This window comes from Rosa chinensis, chromosome 6 (genome assembly GCF_002994745.2).
Source record: "Rosa chinensis cultivar Old Blush chromosome 6, RchiOBHm-V2, whole genome shotgun sequence".
Classification (NCBI taxonomy): Eukaryota; Viridiplantae; Streptophyta; class Magnoliopsida; order Rosales; family Rosaceae; genus Rosa; species Rosa chinensis.
Window position 1 is genome coordinate 60,267,379 of NC_037093.1, and position 16,729 is coordinate 60,284,107.

At 38.4% G+C, this 16,729-nt stretch overlaps 2 protein-coding genes across 2 annotated transcripts; both read left to right on the top strand.

Moving 5' to 3' along the window:
• Positions 1-9,450: 9,450 nt before the first annotated feature.
• On the top strand, positions 9,451-13,515 carry LOC112174703 (uncharacterized protein At1g32220, chloroplastic). Its single transcript, XM_024312499.2, has 10 exons — positions 9,451-9,724; positions 10,345-10,462; positions 10,542-10,630; positions 11,139-11,194; positions 11,278-11,333; positions 11,624-11,717; positions 11,806-11,885; positions 12,273-12,315; positions 12,543-12,634; positions 13,123-13,515. Exons 1-10 carry the CDS (start codon positions 9,669-9,671, stop codon positions 13,300-13,302), a joined length of 864 nt encoding a protein of 287 aa, XP_024168267.1. The 5' UTR covers positions 9,451-9,668; the 3' UTR covers positions 13,303-13,515.
• A 1,623-nt stretch (positions 13,516-15,138) lies between these two features.
• LOC112173717 (zinc finger protein CONSTANS-LIKE 4) lies at positions 15,139-16,517 on the top strand. The gene is made up of 2 exons (XM_024311398.2): positions 15,139-15,892; positions 15,978-16,517. Exons 1-2 carry the CDS (start codon positions 15,221-15,223, stop codon positions 16,296-16,298), a joined length of 993 nt encoding a protein of 330 aa, XP_024167166.1. The 5' UTR covers positions 15,139-15,220; the 3' UTR covers positions 16,299-16,517.
• The last annotated feature ends 212 nt before the right edge of the window (positions 16,518-16,729 follow it).

Consider the following 16,729-nt stretch of genomic DNA (forward strand, 5'->3'; position numbering starts at 1 on the left):
GAGTGATGACTTGATGTTGAGCGTTGGCATTTTGTGGAATTTAAAAACTCTAGTGCCCGCGCTATGGGTGCCTGAGGGAGGGTGGGTTGAGGGTTGGCGGGCTGCTTTGAGTGGTTAGTTGTGCTCTCCTCCTTACCGCTAGTCATGGTAGTGATGAGTGAGTAACCTTTTGATAAAAGATTCCCATAGATATTAATGATCAAGATTCAGGGGTAGCTTGATCTCGTTAACGCGAACACAGATCTGGAGTCTTAACTGATTTGGTAAGGGAAATTAAGTGTGGGAGTCACCTGTCAAGTAAAATACACTAGCGTCAAGAGGTGAGATAGGGATGGCAAAAATCCCCAGCGGGGCGGAGCTTCATTGGATACCCGCCCCTAATGGGGGGAGAATTCGGGGACAAATGGTGAATGGGGATGGGGATCCCCAATCCCCGCTATTCAAGATTGGGGATGGGGCGGGGATGGTATTGTGATCCCCATCCCCAAACCCGCCCCAATAATATATACATATATTTAATTTATATATATTTTAATTTATTTTTTATAATATAAATCATAAATATATATATATATATATATACACTACTTTACTTTAATGGCTACACTTTTACTTTAATGGTGTTTTGACTTTCGAACTCACTGAATTATGATTTATGAATTTAATCATGTTTTAAATTTATTTGTTGTAGATTTTGATTTTAAAAAAGGCAATATGAGAAAAAATTATTTTATTTATTAAATTCTTATTGGGGATTTGGGGCGGGTTTGGAGGCTTAGTCCCCAGTGGGGATGGGGACGGGGAATCCCCAATATATTTTTATTGGGGATTGGGGCGGGGATGGGGGTAGAGAATAACCCCGGAGATGGGGATGGTATTGTGATCTCCATCCCCAACCCGCCCCATTGCCATCCCTAAGGTGAGACCGCGATTGGCGATCTTTGCTCCTTCGATGCCTAAGTTAGTCAATACATTTATGTTGACAGGGTAACGTTTTGTAAGTAATATATTTATAATCAATGAGGAGAGAAGAATATACCTTTTATAGGTGAAGTGAGGAGTGACTTTCACTTTGTTTCCGATGTGGGATTGATGTGCTTCACTGTATATACCTCCAACCATATGGATGATTTGCTACATCACCAAGCATAAGTAACACCCTCTTGGGGGGCCCACAAGCCATGGTGGGGCTCAACTGAGACATGCATTGTGGTGACCAGAGAGAGGGGTCCCACAGTGCCACAACTCCTAGCCAATGAGAAACCGACATGTCACGAACGACATCCCGGTAGTCATCAACCCGAAACCGCAAGGCCTTTTGGGTTGGGTTGTTGGTTTACAAAACATTTTATTGGACAAAATATTCTAGCAACCGAACAACATATTTTCGAAAGCGGAATTCAAAGTGGGATAAAGGATTTGGGCTTACAATAGGAGCCCAATTTGGAAAATAACAAATCACTAAGTAAAAATAAGTATGAGAGACGCGCCCGAGGGTTACGGGTCTCCTGAAATTTTGTAAATAAGCGAGTAGGAAACAAATAAATAAATAAAGAGTAAATAAACGAGTTTCTTCAAAAATCCGATAAGAGACTAAGATCTTAATTTAATAAAGTTAAGAGAAATACGCCAAGCCGGGCCATGTGCCTCCCCTGTACGCTCCCCGACCACATGCTCGAAACCTACACACTATTATAAGGGTGAGCTTTCGTCCTCGCATGCCCAGTAGAGGCCGACCCAACCATGCTAGGTTTGAAAGATAATATACTTGAAAATATTTACTACATAATATTGTGCACGTTTATCAAAAAATACTTTAAAAAGAGACAACCACAAACATTTGTTCTCTTTTATAAAACATATGCAGCATGCTTCACACAACTTGGAGCTCCGAGATACTTACCTGCCGGCTAAAATAAAACAAATCGGTGACTGACCCGATTCGTCATCCTTCGAGAACCGGCCAACTACTCTGTAGTCCTTTTGACTACAAGTAGCGAAAGTGTCCATTTCCTGGCTCTGAGTCTCCTATGACTGGTTCACTGTCTGTACTCACATTTCCTCGACAAACATAGGAGCACAGCCCCCTCAGGAGGTTCACGGTTATCGACACTGTGGGATCCCTAGGAATCTACGCGTCTAGATCTCATTCACTTTCAGGTCACAAGTACAAACATACAATGGCTACAGTATCTCAACATGCAAGTCTAGCCTCGGTTTTCGCAATAAACAATTATCAGTTATGGAAACAAGGATATCACAAGGCATCGACTAATGAACAACCAAAAACGTACTTGCAGGCAACATATTATGATACTATAGCATTCCACATATAGAAAAGCCTCTAACAAGGAAGGGACAGCTCACCCTACCGAGAATTGGAGTGCTCGTCCACATTCGTGTTCGTTCCCGACTTTTGATCATTTGTCCAAATCCAAGTGCACACGCTCGAGTCCTTTAACAAAAACTAAATCAGATAAGTACTCAATTCATAACTCATTTGCTCAATTTCTTTGAGTCACCAATTTATTCTAAATCGATATTTAATGGTAACAATTCTTGAACAATTCACTTAACGGAGTAAGCTCATTCGGGAGATGGTGATCACACTTCTTTCCATGTTAAAATTTCTGTCAACCGGTTTGACCTCACTTTATTTAGCTTTTAAACCTTAAGTGATTAAATAATAATTACCATTCCCGAAGGATTTCACCTTTCAAACTCCTTTCGGGATATGGTGATTATACTTATTTTCTTAATGTATCCCAAGTCAACCAGTTTGACCCTTTTTACTTAATCAACAAATACTAGCAAATAAATAGTAGTTACCATTCCCAATGATCACATTCTTATGATAACTTCGGGATATGGCGACACTAGAATACTCCGATTTTTAACCTTATTTCATGAATATTAATCCAATATCCTAATCTAACTCAATCAATTAAAATCCACCATTTTCATTATCAACGCCCTTCCAACATCGATAATTACTCACTTCTTTTAACATCATACACAATTTTAGTTAACTTATTAAAAACCACAAAATTGGTCTCTCTTTGTCCATTCTTGCAGAACAACATTTTCCCAAAATTAATAACAGACAAACCAATTTAATTGACAACCCAATTCTCTCCATACATTCAAGCATTCAACCATTTTCATCTTTGTTCACTACTATGGCAAGTTTCCAACACATCAAAATCTTTTCCAATTATCCCGAATTCCACTAAGTATGAACAACATACTACAAAACATATCCAAACACCCAGACCCTTACCATTCTTCTTTTCCAAATTAGTAGCCGAGTCGTCGAAGTTGCACTCTACCACCCTTAATCCTTCAGGTTCCCTATTACGAAAAATAGGATCAATAATCCATTCAACCAATCCATATCCAAAACAAAGTCTCGAGATTCTTACCATTCCTCAACATCAATTAACTGACCAGCAGCTCTTCTCTTCCAAAACTCTAAATTCCCAAACTTCGCAGACCTCAAAGTCCTCCAAAATCTCCCAAACACAGATTTCAAGTCCCTCACATTCCAAATCAAACAACACAAATTAGGGTTTTCAATCTAAATTGAATTGGAGGCCTCAACCAAGAATAGGGCGACGCAAATTACCTAACATAGATGATATGAAGGCTCAGCGACAGTGAGCGGCGGAGCTAAGGTGGTCCAAGCACCAGTGGCGGCGTGTGTAGTGCGTACTGCGGCTCTGGTCGAAATTAGAGGTCGGAGTTTTGGGGTATCGAAAGATAGTGCAGCTCTGACTTCGTTTATGGAGGTGTTGAAGCTCGATTCGAGCTGGAGATTGGAGAACGAAGACATGCAGAGGTGCAAACTCCCGTCATGCTCGGACGGTGTCTCGGAGCGTTGGCAGGCGGAGAGGTTTATAGGTTTTGCTTCGCTCTGCTTGTTGAGTGGATCGGCGGTGGCAGTGTGGTGAAGGGATGACTAGGAACCGGCGAGGGTCGAGCAACAGTGGCATTGCATCCTTGGGTTGTCGTGCGCCGAGGCTGCCGACAGTGCATGTCGATTGTAAGGCTCGGGCTTGGGTTGGTTTTGGATGCTGGTTCGATTGCTGGTGACGGTTTTGCTAGGTGGTGGTCGGAAATGGTGTTTTCTGGGGCTGGCAGTGGGAGGACTAGAGAGAGAGGTTGGGGAGAGAGAGAGAAGGGAGGACGCGGCTGCAAGGGAGGAAGGAGAAAAATGAGGCTAGGGTTTTCACAATTTCCTATTTATACTAATGTGAGCGAAATACCCATTTTGCCCTTGCGATGAATTACGAAACCCTTCTAGCTAATTGCTTTAAGTTTGAGGCTCGTAACTTTTCTTTTATTCGTTTTTCGTCGGAAACTTCCTAAGTTAATTCTCGACTTCGTATTAGGCCTAAAACTCGATTTTGTAAAAACTCAAAATCCAAAACTTTGTTACAACTCGATTTATCATCTTCGAAAATTCAACAAACTGTGGCCTCACTAAACTTCTGTAACCTTTTGGGCCCAAAACGAAGGACTCTGGCCCAAACTTAAATTACAAGGCCCAAATCGAGGTCTCGACACCGAATTGATCTCTAAGGTCAATTTCTTCACTTAAATCACCTAGCGAAAAATCTTATTGGCAAAAAATTACCTTCAGAAATTAAACAAAATTTTCGGGGGCTCACATGCATCCCGTAACCCGATGTCCAAGCTATGCCACGGTAGTCGGAAGCGGCCAATACCTCGCCGGGAAGCCACCTTCCCGGCCTTGCCAACATGTCAACACAATATGGTTTTCTAGACTAGAATAGTGGTTTCTTATCCTATATTGGAAAACATGCAAAGGAATGAGCCTCCCTCCCCTATAAAAGGAGACTCCTTCCCACTTACTCAACATCCCATTACATCTCATGTAATCCTTGCAGCCCAACACACTAGTTAAGCTTTCAAGTGGACGTAGATTCCCGCTAAGGGGGGAGACGAACCACTATACTTCTTGTCTCTCTCTCTCTCTCTCTCTCTCTCTCTCTCTCTCTCTCTCTCTCTCTCTCTCTCTCTCTCTCTCTCTCTCTCTCTCTCTCTCTCTCTCTCACGTTAATTAGATCCCCATGGATCCAAACATTAACATTCACTTATGTTTTAACATTCACTTATGTGCTTTTGGACCTCTCTAAGAGGTCATGTTCACTTAGCACATGGCGGCGCGTCAAGGTGTCTTTCGTCCTAAGACTTGTCTCAGGCGAAAGCTCGTCTTGCGATGTTCTCAGACACCAGTGAGGTTATTCTAACCAATGATTTAAAAATCGAAAATATCGCCGAAAATTTTGTTTTTCTCATGCAGCGATATTTAATTCACATACCGCTTTAGAGGATTTCTATTGGTACCTCCAAATTTGCTCATTTGACCTTTATATCTTTTGAATTATTGAATTACATATATATACTCTTGTAAAATGACAATTATAGACAATGAATTATAATAAACTAGTATATATTTTCTTTACAAACCTCTCCGCCTAGTTTTGACACAAATTAAAGACTATGAAATTGTTCCGAACTTTTATTGAGTTCCTAGTCTAGACTTCATTCAAGGTTTGGTTGGAGGATGAGTTTTGGGTGGGAGACAGTGGATTTTTTTTTTTTTTTTGTGTTCCGGGTTTTTTTTATTTATATCAATTTCTGTAACCTTTCTTTCCTTTTTTTTTTTTTTTTTTCTGAATAACCTTTCATTTTTTTTATAAGAGTTAGAAACATAGGAATCATTGTCTAACCGTTTTTATGACTGCTTGATCAATTTCTGTGTTATGACTATTTGATTCATGATTTAAAGTTCTAGAAATTTATTTTGGCCATATTTTAGGTTTGCATGCAAAAAAAAAAAAAAAGGGGAATGGAGGTGTAGTTAGTGAATTAGAGGGTATAATGAGTATTTATTTTTTTGTATGTGAATAATATAACTAATGTTATTTGAGGAATTCAAAAGGAGGTTTGGTGAGCAAATGTTTGTATTTAAAAGCACAAAGGAGGTGTAGAGTAGGGCTGGCTCTAATTACCATCTTTGCCGGAACCGACCGAAAATCGGCTGTGTCAGCGCCAACAAAGTTGGTAACGAAAGTGTCGGCGCGGTACTACCGTACCGGAGCAACTTTTTCGGCTTGGTAGTGGTACAGCCAATGGCAGAGGTTCAGTGATACCGAACCAGCAGAGATAGATGTTTCTGGATTTAATTCCAAAAAATACTCCCCTCTTGGGTCTGCCAAGGATCGAACCCTTGCCATTCTCAGTACAAACTCGAGCCACTTACCACTAGGCCACAAGCTTGCTTGTTATTAGTTGTGCATAACTAAACAAATATACTTGAATCAGAAATCACAAAAATTAAAAACACTTTCTTGTCTTCTACTTTGAGACATTTCTCTTTCTTCGTTCTTTCTCAGTCTCTTCCTCCTCTGTTTTCTTTCTTTCTGCATTCTCTCTCTCTCTCTCTTCATTTCTGACTTTTGTTCTTCTCATATTCTTGTTCTTCTTCCTCCATTTTCTCATCATTTTTCTTCTTTTCTCTATTCTTCCACCTTTGTACTCTTCCTTCTTTCTGTTTCTTCTTCCTCCTCATACTGCAATCCTCATCACCTTCGCCGGATTTTATCTCTGCAGTCCTCTAAATTCCGATGATCGGAATTTTCAAATACCTGCCAAAACCGACCGTTGGAAGCGGTAACTGCAAGCTCCGGCAAGGCTACGGCAACACATTTGGCGAAACCGAAGAGTTTCAATAGGTATTCAGCTGACGTCATAAACTCCGGCAACAGTACCACGGCCAGCCCTAGTGTAGAGAGCAGGAGATGTCAAATAAGTAAATTTGGAGATCTCAATAAAAACTCTCACCACTTTAATATTGTGAGATTTTCTCGAAATTTTCAGAAATTTCGCCAATATCGTCGAAATCACGATAATATCGCACAGCAATCCAATATATCACGATAATATCAGACAGCTGCCCAATATATCGCGCCAATATCATTTTCTCAGAAAAGAAAGTGAGAAACCAACCAAAATTACAATGCTGGGAATCGAACCTCTACCCACGTCATATGCACAAAAAGCTTGTGACAATCCAACCAACCTGCCCACCAAACGTCAGTAGCTTGGATTATATATATCTTAAACTAGGCCAAGTTTTGTCCAAAAGAAAAATAAAAGGGTGCGGCTATTGCCACCCTACTATTTTCTTTGTTCACCCTACAAATATTTGAATTATTGAAATACTATATTACCCAAATGCAGAATGACTAATAAGTACACTAATTTTCTAAAATTTAAATCTTTAAGGAAAACTAAATACATAACTAATTAAATACAAAACTACTTAATTTCTCTTCTAATAAAATTAATCTTCACCTTCTCCATCCAAATTTCAATTTATTACAATTTTCTTTTTTATCTTTTTGTTGCGTCCTCATTGTTAATTCGTTATTCAATTCATAAAATCATTAGTGTTAACTTCATTAAAATCTTTATAATACCTTTATAAACACCGAAAGTAAAAAATTTAAAACACAAAAAAAAAAAATCAATCTTTTTTTCATTGCTCATAGTAGAACTTACTAATTTTTTTAATATGGATTTAAATAAACGAACATTGAAACTGAATGGAAAAAATAAAAAAAAATGGAAGTAAATCAAATTATGATTTTATTAGGAAACTTTAATATATTTTAGGACATCTTTTTAATTGATATAAATTAAATGAGAATTTTTCGTTAAAAAAAAAATCTTTTTTAATTTGATATGTCATATGATGGAGGATATTCTTGGAAAGATAAATGGGTTGGATAAGTAAATCTAATAATTGAAATTAAAATGTAGGGTGTAATGAGCAAGTAGGATGAACAAAGAAAATTATAAGGTGACTATAGCCTCACCCAAAATAAAACCATATTAAGTAAACAATGAGTTATCTCTATAAAAATAATCAAAATGTCTGATTAAACCTTCCTTCCATTTCATTAAGAAAAAAAAAATTGTCTTCCATTTCAATTGAAAATCAATCAAGATGTTTTGGTAAATTGACGTAATAAATTATTTTCAACTATTTAAGTTTTATACATAAATGATGTTGTGTTAAAGATTATAGGTGTAATTTCATGCTTTCAAATTGTGTTCCAAACTTCCAATTCATATAACTGAAAAAATGAGATGTGTAAAATTAATTGTCTATAATTGTTATTTTGTCAGCGTATATCAATTTTATCTCATTTTACAAAAAGTTCATAAGCAATGAAGTTTGTTCAACATTCTTTTCATATGAATAAAAAATAATATTGATCAAATAAGCATCTATTATAGCTTCTTTCAAAATTTCCATATTTTAATCAAGATTTCCGTTGTTATTTTTCAAATATTTACCGATATCGAAATTTTCTAGATATTTCCATCAAAATTTCCTTTTTTTTGAACCATCGATATATCCTCAATACTTGATATTTTGGACCTTGATTCTAACGATAGGAGGTGACTCTAAGTCATCACTAATTATGCCCAGCAGTACGCAGTCCGCATCACAAGATATTATCCGCTTTAGGCCCCACCCTCATGGTTTTTTTCTTGGGCAACACGTCTTACTGTGAGGAGGCGAGTCTGCACATATACGGCATATCACCTCCTCTCCCTCGGGCGATGTGGGATTGCACAATCCACCCTTAGGGGCCCAATGCTCTTGTCGGCACACACTTTCTACTGGGAAATGGCTTTGATACTATTTTGTCACAACCCAGTCCGCATCTGTCGCAAGATGCACACCAAAAGGCATGCCAATGCAAGGGACTTAAACACTACTACGATGTCCTCCCCCTAACCACATGGGTCGAGGAAGGAAATGGTCAACGAGACGCACCATTCCTTTACAATGGGTAGCAAATACAGGAATTCGTTTGAAGCACAAGAAATTCTTGATGTATCACTGATGTGGAGAGTGTGCCGACTATTCGATGCCTAAGCAATAAGCCTGCGAACCCACACGACCAATTGATACAATATATGTAAGCTAACGTAATAAACAATTTCGATAAATCTTATTTCACAAGTCTTCCATTTTATTATCGGACAACTTGATTACTTTTATCTTGCAGTATCGCATATGTTTGTTTACTAATAAAAATGAAAACCAGAAACAAAATCTTAATAAGCTTTCATATTTTTCTGGGGGAGGATTCAGTGCACCGCCGTGCCATTGCACTGACATAAATGGATGATTGGATTACATTAAATACACTCTTAGGTTATTAATAAAATTATTAATTATAAATATCAAGAATTGAGATCATCTTATAAATATTGGGTCATTTACACCGTCGGTGTGTAAAATAATTTCCGTATTTTTCTTCCCTCCACCAGTAACTTGTAAACTGCGAGGACCGCTCTCGTAATAAAAGAGTCCCCGTGGTACCCCGACTTAGTTCCTCCGAACTAGTACTCTTGGCCGTTAACGAACCACATGTCCCTTGCCTTTACGCGCCATCTGTAGACTCTGTTTTCTCTCAAGCAGTCTCTCTCTCTCTATTACCAAACCTGTCTTCTGCGAGAAGAAGCTACACATTTCCGATTACTTGTGCTCCGGGCATTCTCGGCGAAATTGAATCACAGAAATCTGCAAAAAACAGGGATTGTGGAAACGGAAATTTCAAATGAGGACGGTCGTGTCGCGGTTGATCCAATCAAGATCATCACTTCCCAGGCCCTTGTATGCTTTTTTTATTTTTTTCGAGTCGATATTTGTTCTCTCATATAAATGTTTCTTTGGGCATTGAATGTGGTTCTTAATTTGTTCTTGTGGATGAACATAATCCATTGTTTGGCTGTAGACGAAGACTGGGAAAGTAATGGAATTTCTAAAACCCTAAAAAGAATCTCTGGAGCTAAGTTTCAATTAAAGTAAGGTTTTTGGGAATTCTTCTCTGTTGAATTTCTGGGTATTGGAATATAAGGGTATTTTAACCAAAAAAAAAAAAAAATTATCTTCCCCAGTGCTACAAGATTCTAGCATCGATAGTTTAAAGGATCATTGTCGAGATGTAATGGATTATTGGAACCCAACGTAAATAATTTAGTGGATTGTAAATGTTCAACTACTTGCTTGCTTCACATGTTCTTTGTGCAGTTAAAGTTTATAAAGTTTATACTTTGGATTAAATCAGTTGGTATCATTTATTTATTTGTATAAACATGTCTGTTCTTAGTATATAATGTTTGATGGAGATAATATCTTTACTTAGATTTGGTGAATCGTATTTCCTTCTTATCCAAGACATATATTCTAGTATGGTATCATCTGTTCTTATTTTCTCATTTCCATAAATGTAGTATGATGACTGCACCTATAAATGGGAGGTATCTCTCAGGCGAATCTAATAAGGTTGATGAGCCCTTCAAAGTTGAGGAAGCAGAGACTATTCAAGCCCCCCCTCCTCCAACAGAGAAGGTACTGTCTTGCTGTTTAGGCTATATAGTTTTGCTAGTGAGCTACCATTTAATTTTTATTTGTGTGCTTCTTACTTCAGTTACTTGTGTTGGGTGGAAATGGATTTGTTGGCTCACATATTTGTAGAGAAGCACTAGATCGTGGACTGTCTGTTGCTAGCCTTAGCAGGTATAACCCTTTCCCCTCCATTTGATGCTGAAGAATTATTCACTAGTATTGGAAAGTTTAGGTATGCAAGCTATCTGAATGTTTTCTAAGAAGAAAATACTGTCACTATAAAGTTGGTTTAATGTCTGAACTGATTAAAACAATAGGTTATTATATGGATATCCTGGTTTCCATATAATAGTTGAAGGTCTACCAATCAGTTATTTATATATATTATGCAGAGTGTGAATGACATATAGACAGATGTACTAGACATTGTATATATCCGAAAACAATGTAATAAGAGTGCTTCGTGTTAGTAGCAGGAATCATAACTGGAGATTTTCACAAAACCATACTCTTTTTAGGAAATGCTGGTTCTTTTTGGTGCATTGATCAAAAATTTTAACTTCATTTGTTATTTTCATTCTGTTGTCTTGAGCAGTTTCTGCTATCCTCATTTAGCTGATTAGTTTGTTTGATTTTGCTTACCATCCTACTTCTAACACATTCTTATTTTGCTTCTCAGGTCTGGTAGGTCAAAGTTACATGATTCATGGGCTAACAATGTGACCTGGTACCAAGGTTTGCTTTCTTGCATAGTATGTTTATTGATGCGCTCATTCTTTTGTCTGTGTAATTCCTCTAAGCATTATCTCCCTTTCCAGGAAACCTTCTATCACCTGATTCATGGAAGGATGCTCTCGACGGTGTCACGTCTGTTGTATGCAGTCCCTTAATACCCTGTTTTACTTGATTCCCATTAGCCAATAAGTACATGCACACACAGATACATTGCTATCCATGTCGTACATGCACACACCCACACCCCCTGTATCCATGTGATATATGGTTCTCCTGTACTCCCCCAAAAAAACTCCGTCTGTGGTTCAATTTGTGATTATGATATTAGTTGTTAGGACTGAAGCTCTGCTTTGATTTTGGAAAGGTTTTTACTTTGCTTTTCCCAGGGGAGATTTTGGTTTGTCTTCTGATTAAAGTTTCTTGTCCTAGATATCCTGTGTTGGTGGCTTTGGCTCCAATTCTTACATGTATAAGATTAATGGGACTGCAAACATCAATGCAATTAGAGCTGCTTCTGAGCATGGTACATACTCATATATGTTTAAAAATTGCTTTGTCTATTTGGCAACATCTTTGGTATTGGTGTTACATTGTCTTCTGTTGAATGATAGGTGTGAAAAGATTTGTGTATGTCTCTGCTGCTGATTTTGGCTTGGTAAATTACTTGCTGCGAGGATATTATGAGGGAAAGGTATCTTGTCTATGAGTTTACTTGTACCTTATAAGGACATGAAATTTTCAATGCTTTGAATGTTTCTCTCTTATTCATGATCTTTTCACAACATTCCTTTTTGTGTTTTTCTTTTGGTCTAGAATATTCCCTCTTTTTTTTATGGGAGTATTCTTTTCAAAGTAACGGGGTACTTATAAAATGTAATGTTAGTTTATTTGGTCACAGCGTGCCAGAATTTATTATTTTCAAGAAAATGTCCCGAGCTTTAGCTTTCTTGATTTTACCACTGCATGGTCAGTTTTGTGTGACAGTAGTAAGAATTATCATAACAAGTTTCTTGATGATGACTTGTGTTATCCTATTGTTATCTGACGAAGATTCTTTATTGGATCTTGTTGAATACAGAGAGCTGCCGAAACAGAGATACTAACCAAATTCCCTTATGGAGGTAAGCTTTCTTACTGTTTTAGAGTAGCATCTTATACCTAGCAGTTCAGCCGTGATATAGGTTGATAAGCTTGCTTGAGAATTTTGGTTGAGATATCAATAATTGAATTTCCCATCATGTAAAAATACCTATGCGGAACTTTTGTGTGGCAATTTCTACATCTTGCCTCTGCAATTCCAAACAAATCATCTTCTTAAAGCACTAAGTTGATTTACATATCCTTTCAGGAGTGATTTTGAGGCCTGGATTTATTTACGGGACTCGAAGTGTTGGGAGCATAAAGTTACCTCTTGGTGTAATCGGTTCTCCTCTGGAGATGGTAATTTGATAATTATTTTAATATAATATATATAGTAATGCCACATACAGTTGTCCATTTATGCCAGAACCTGCTAGAAGTTCCACTTAAATTCTGGTAAAAAAATATTGACCCAAAAGGGCCACCTATTCTTTGCGAACATGGTTTGAAATATCAATATATTCTCAAAATCATCGTTGAGCAAGTTACCTCTGTTATCAGCCATTTCTTATAGTTTGAGATTTGTGTTTCTTTTCATGATTGATAGAATTGTCAGTTTAAGAAACTTTAAACAATTAACTTTCATATTCACTTTATTTTTCCAAAGGGTAATGATTGTGGCACTCCATTATGCTATATATTTTACCAATTGCACCACTGTATTTGGTTAAAAACGGAGTGCAACTGGTGAAGTGAATTGCCTATAGCAAGGAAAGATTATATTAAGCTTTTCTTCTTTTTTATATCAGAAAATTATATTAAGCTGATTCTTGTTCAAATGACTGCAGTTATTTCAACAAACAAGACCTCTGAACCAGCTGCCACTAGTGGGACCTCTCTTTACTCCTCCTGTGAATGTTACTGCTGTAGCGAAGGTTGCTGTTAGAGCAGCTACCGATCCCGTCTTCCCTCCTGGGATTGTTGATATCTACGGGATTCAACGTTATACTCATCATAAGTCCAAGTAAAAGTTTTAGTTGTGATGTGAAGATTCCCTCGTCCCTTTTTATTCATCATTAACAGGGTGATATTATTAACAGAGTGATATTAAGCTGTCAAAAATTTTCTGGTTGAGATTTTTGTTCTTCTCTTAGCAGTGATGTGAAGATCCTATTGGTTCTTTCACCTTTCTGATTCAATAATTAATAAATATACGTTAAGTTGTGAAAAAAAAAAAAAAAGTATTTTAGAAATGAAACCTCAGGTTTTTGACCGCAGAGACTAGTTTTTATCCTTGGTCTTATTTTTTCTTGCTTTGGATGAGAAAAGTGCTACTTCGTTGGATAAGAGTATCGTCTACATTTATATGTTGAGTATGGTCCAACGGAATGTCTGTATTCTAATTTGAAAAACACATATACTCATGCAAAGAAGAGTTTGGAAGTAGGTAGCTTAGCTCCTTTTGGTTAAAGTAAGCTCCCCTTCTAGCTAAATTACATCTATATGAAATTACACACAATCTTTAAAAGAAAAAAAGAAAAAAAAATTACACATAATGAGACGTATTTGCCCAGTTTGGTACAGTTTATGTTGTGTCAAAAACTGCTTGAAAGTGTTGGGTAAAATTTAATAAATATTTATTTCAAAAATTACATCATTAAACTGCTATTTATAGAAGTGAAGTTCTGAAATGTGTTTAGTAAAAATATATTTCATAAGTTAAAAGTTACTAATGCTTCTGATTTAAATTAAGCTATTCTAAACTGAGTCTAAGAAGAGTTTGGGGTAGTTTAGCTCCTCCTTTAGTCATATGAAGGCGGCAAAAGAGCTAGCCCAGTCTATTCATGCCGTGCTTGAGTCAGCTTATTTATTCAAACATTAGGTTTGGCTCCGTCTATAATCCGAGCGTATACCCAAACTGAAATTATTAAGTATGATTTTAAAATTGTGATTTGATTTTTTTTTTTTTTTTCTTCTAGTTAACTACTCAGAAAACTATAATAAAAAAACTATTGAATTATTCTTAGGCTCGGTGTGGCTACTTTCTATTTACTTTTTCTTAGTTGTTTTTGCCTACAAGATTGATATCTAACATCTGGTTTACTTGATTCTTAGATAGTTCAATTGTATAACAGCTGAGTTTTCTAGGCGATTGACTTTTTGCTTTGGGAGTTAAGTTGTACCTAATTTTTGCTCATTGTGTAGGCTCGTTTGTTTTAAATGAGTGTGCCTATTTATCGATATATATATATATATATATATTTTTTTTTTTTGATCTCAGAATATAATATAAGTTTCGTCGTTCTAACTTTGACGATCAATGAATATTATCTGTTTGATAAAAAAAAAAACACTCATCAAAGGACAATAAAATGGAGATATCATATCATGATGAGAGCCAAGGACTAAGCGTTTTGAAGAATGCGTCATTTCCATGCGTCATGCAAAGTCATTATTACTTCAAAGACAATAATCGAACGGTGCTTGCCAACCAGTCAAACTACACCCCTGCCCATACACGCATGTCAATTAAAAATTTACTCATAAATAACTGCCAATTTCACTCTAAACTCAAATTCGAGTCTATTGGGACACAGATGATGCGCCTCGCGACCATTATTGGTCGTTGGCCCCAATTTCTTCGCACGACATTGCCAACACAGAGAGACCCTGTATGTAGCAAACGAAGACCATCACGCATGGGTCCCACCGAAACTGACATTCGACAGCACGATGTTTCACTCGGGGCAATCCCCCCATCTTTTGGCTAAGCTTCTTCCTCGTGTCACTCCACCATTGGCTCTTCCTTGGATATCTGTGGCCCACCAGATAGACAGACACACATCCATAACACAAAATGAAACGTTGAGAGAGAGAGAGAGAGAGAGAGAAAAGAGAGAGACACAATTTTACAGTGCAGGAAACCCGGTGAGCTTAGAGCGCGCTATGGCATCGAAGCTCTGCGACTCGTGCAAATCGGCGACGGCGACTCTGTTCTGCCGAGCAGACTCCGCTTTCCTCTGCGTAAACTGCGACACAAAGATCCACGCGGCCAACAAGCTGGCTTCGCGCCACGCCCGGGTCTGGCTGTGCGAGGTGTGCGAGCAGGCTCCCGCCCACGTCACGTGCAAGGCCGACGACGCCACCCTCTGCGTCACGTGCGACCGAGAAATCCACTCTGCTAACCCCCTCAGCCGCCGGCACGAGAGAGTCCCGGTGGCCCCGTTCTACGACTCACTCAACTCGGACGACTCAACCGCCGTCAAATCTGATGCTGCCGTCAACTTCCTCGACGACCGATACTTGTCCGACGGAGACGGAGACGGAGAGACGACTGAGGTCAGCAGAGAGGAAGCCGAGGCTGCTTCGTGGCTGCTCCCAAATCCTAAGGATCTGAATTCGGGGCAGTACGTGTTCTCCGACATGGATCCGTATTTGGATCTGGATTACGGGGGAGTGGATCCGAAAGCTCAAACTCAGGAGGAGCAGAACAGTAGTGGTACTGACGGAGTGGTCCCTGTGCAAAGCAAGACCGTCCAGCCTCAAACCTTTGAAATGGAGTTGCCAGGATCCAAGCCTTCCATCTATGGCTACCATGGCCACTGTTTAAGCCAGAGTGTAAGCTACCTTTCTCGATCTTTGTGAATTGATTACTGCTTAATTATTATCGATTTGATCTAACAGTACGTCTCTCGCTGCTCAGGTATCATCATCATCCTCTATGGATGTTAGCGTCGTGCCAGATGGCAACATGCTGACGGAGATGTCAGATCCCTACCCCAAGTCGATCGGCGATCAGTTATCGCATCCGGCGGTTCAGATTTCATCGGCGGATCGGGAAGCTAGGGTGTTGAGGTACAGAGAGAAGAGAAAGAACCGAAAGTTCGAGAAGACGATTCGTTACGCATCGCGAAAAGCTTATGCGGAGACGAGACCACGAATCAAAGGCAGGTTCGCTAAGCGCACAGAAGCGGAGATCGAAGCCGAACGTCTCTGCCGCTACGGCGTCGTTCCCTCTTTTTAGGGTCAATGTTTTAGCAGTAAATTCTTGTGTTTTCGTTTCCTTATTTCGAACTCTTGCTCCCGGGATAACAGTTATGTACATATGTTATGATGATGCATGGAATATTGACGTCGATTTTGTACAGGATTATGTTGTCACGAATTCTGCTTTCTGGCTTTCAAGTTTGTACTGCAATTTTGTATTAAGAAGCGTACCAGATTACGAATTGTTATTGGTTTCTTTGGGATCTGATTAATCATTACCATGCCTACACACATAGTAAACAAAGGCCGCAACCATTTCCCGTTAATTCACTCAAGAATAAATCTAAAATCAAGAATCGTTAAATTGCAAATTGAACCGTACATTTTAAGGCCCCAGGAGCTCTTACTTCACACTGACAGTCACACTAGTCTAGTTTTATATTTCTTATAATTAATAATGCGTTCATG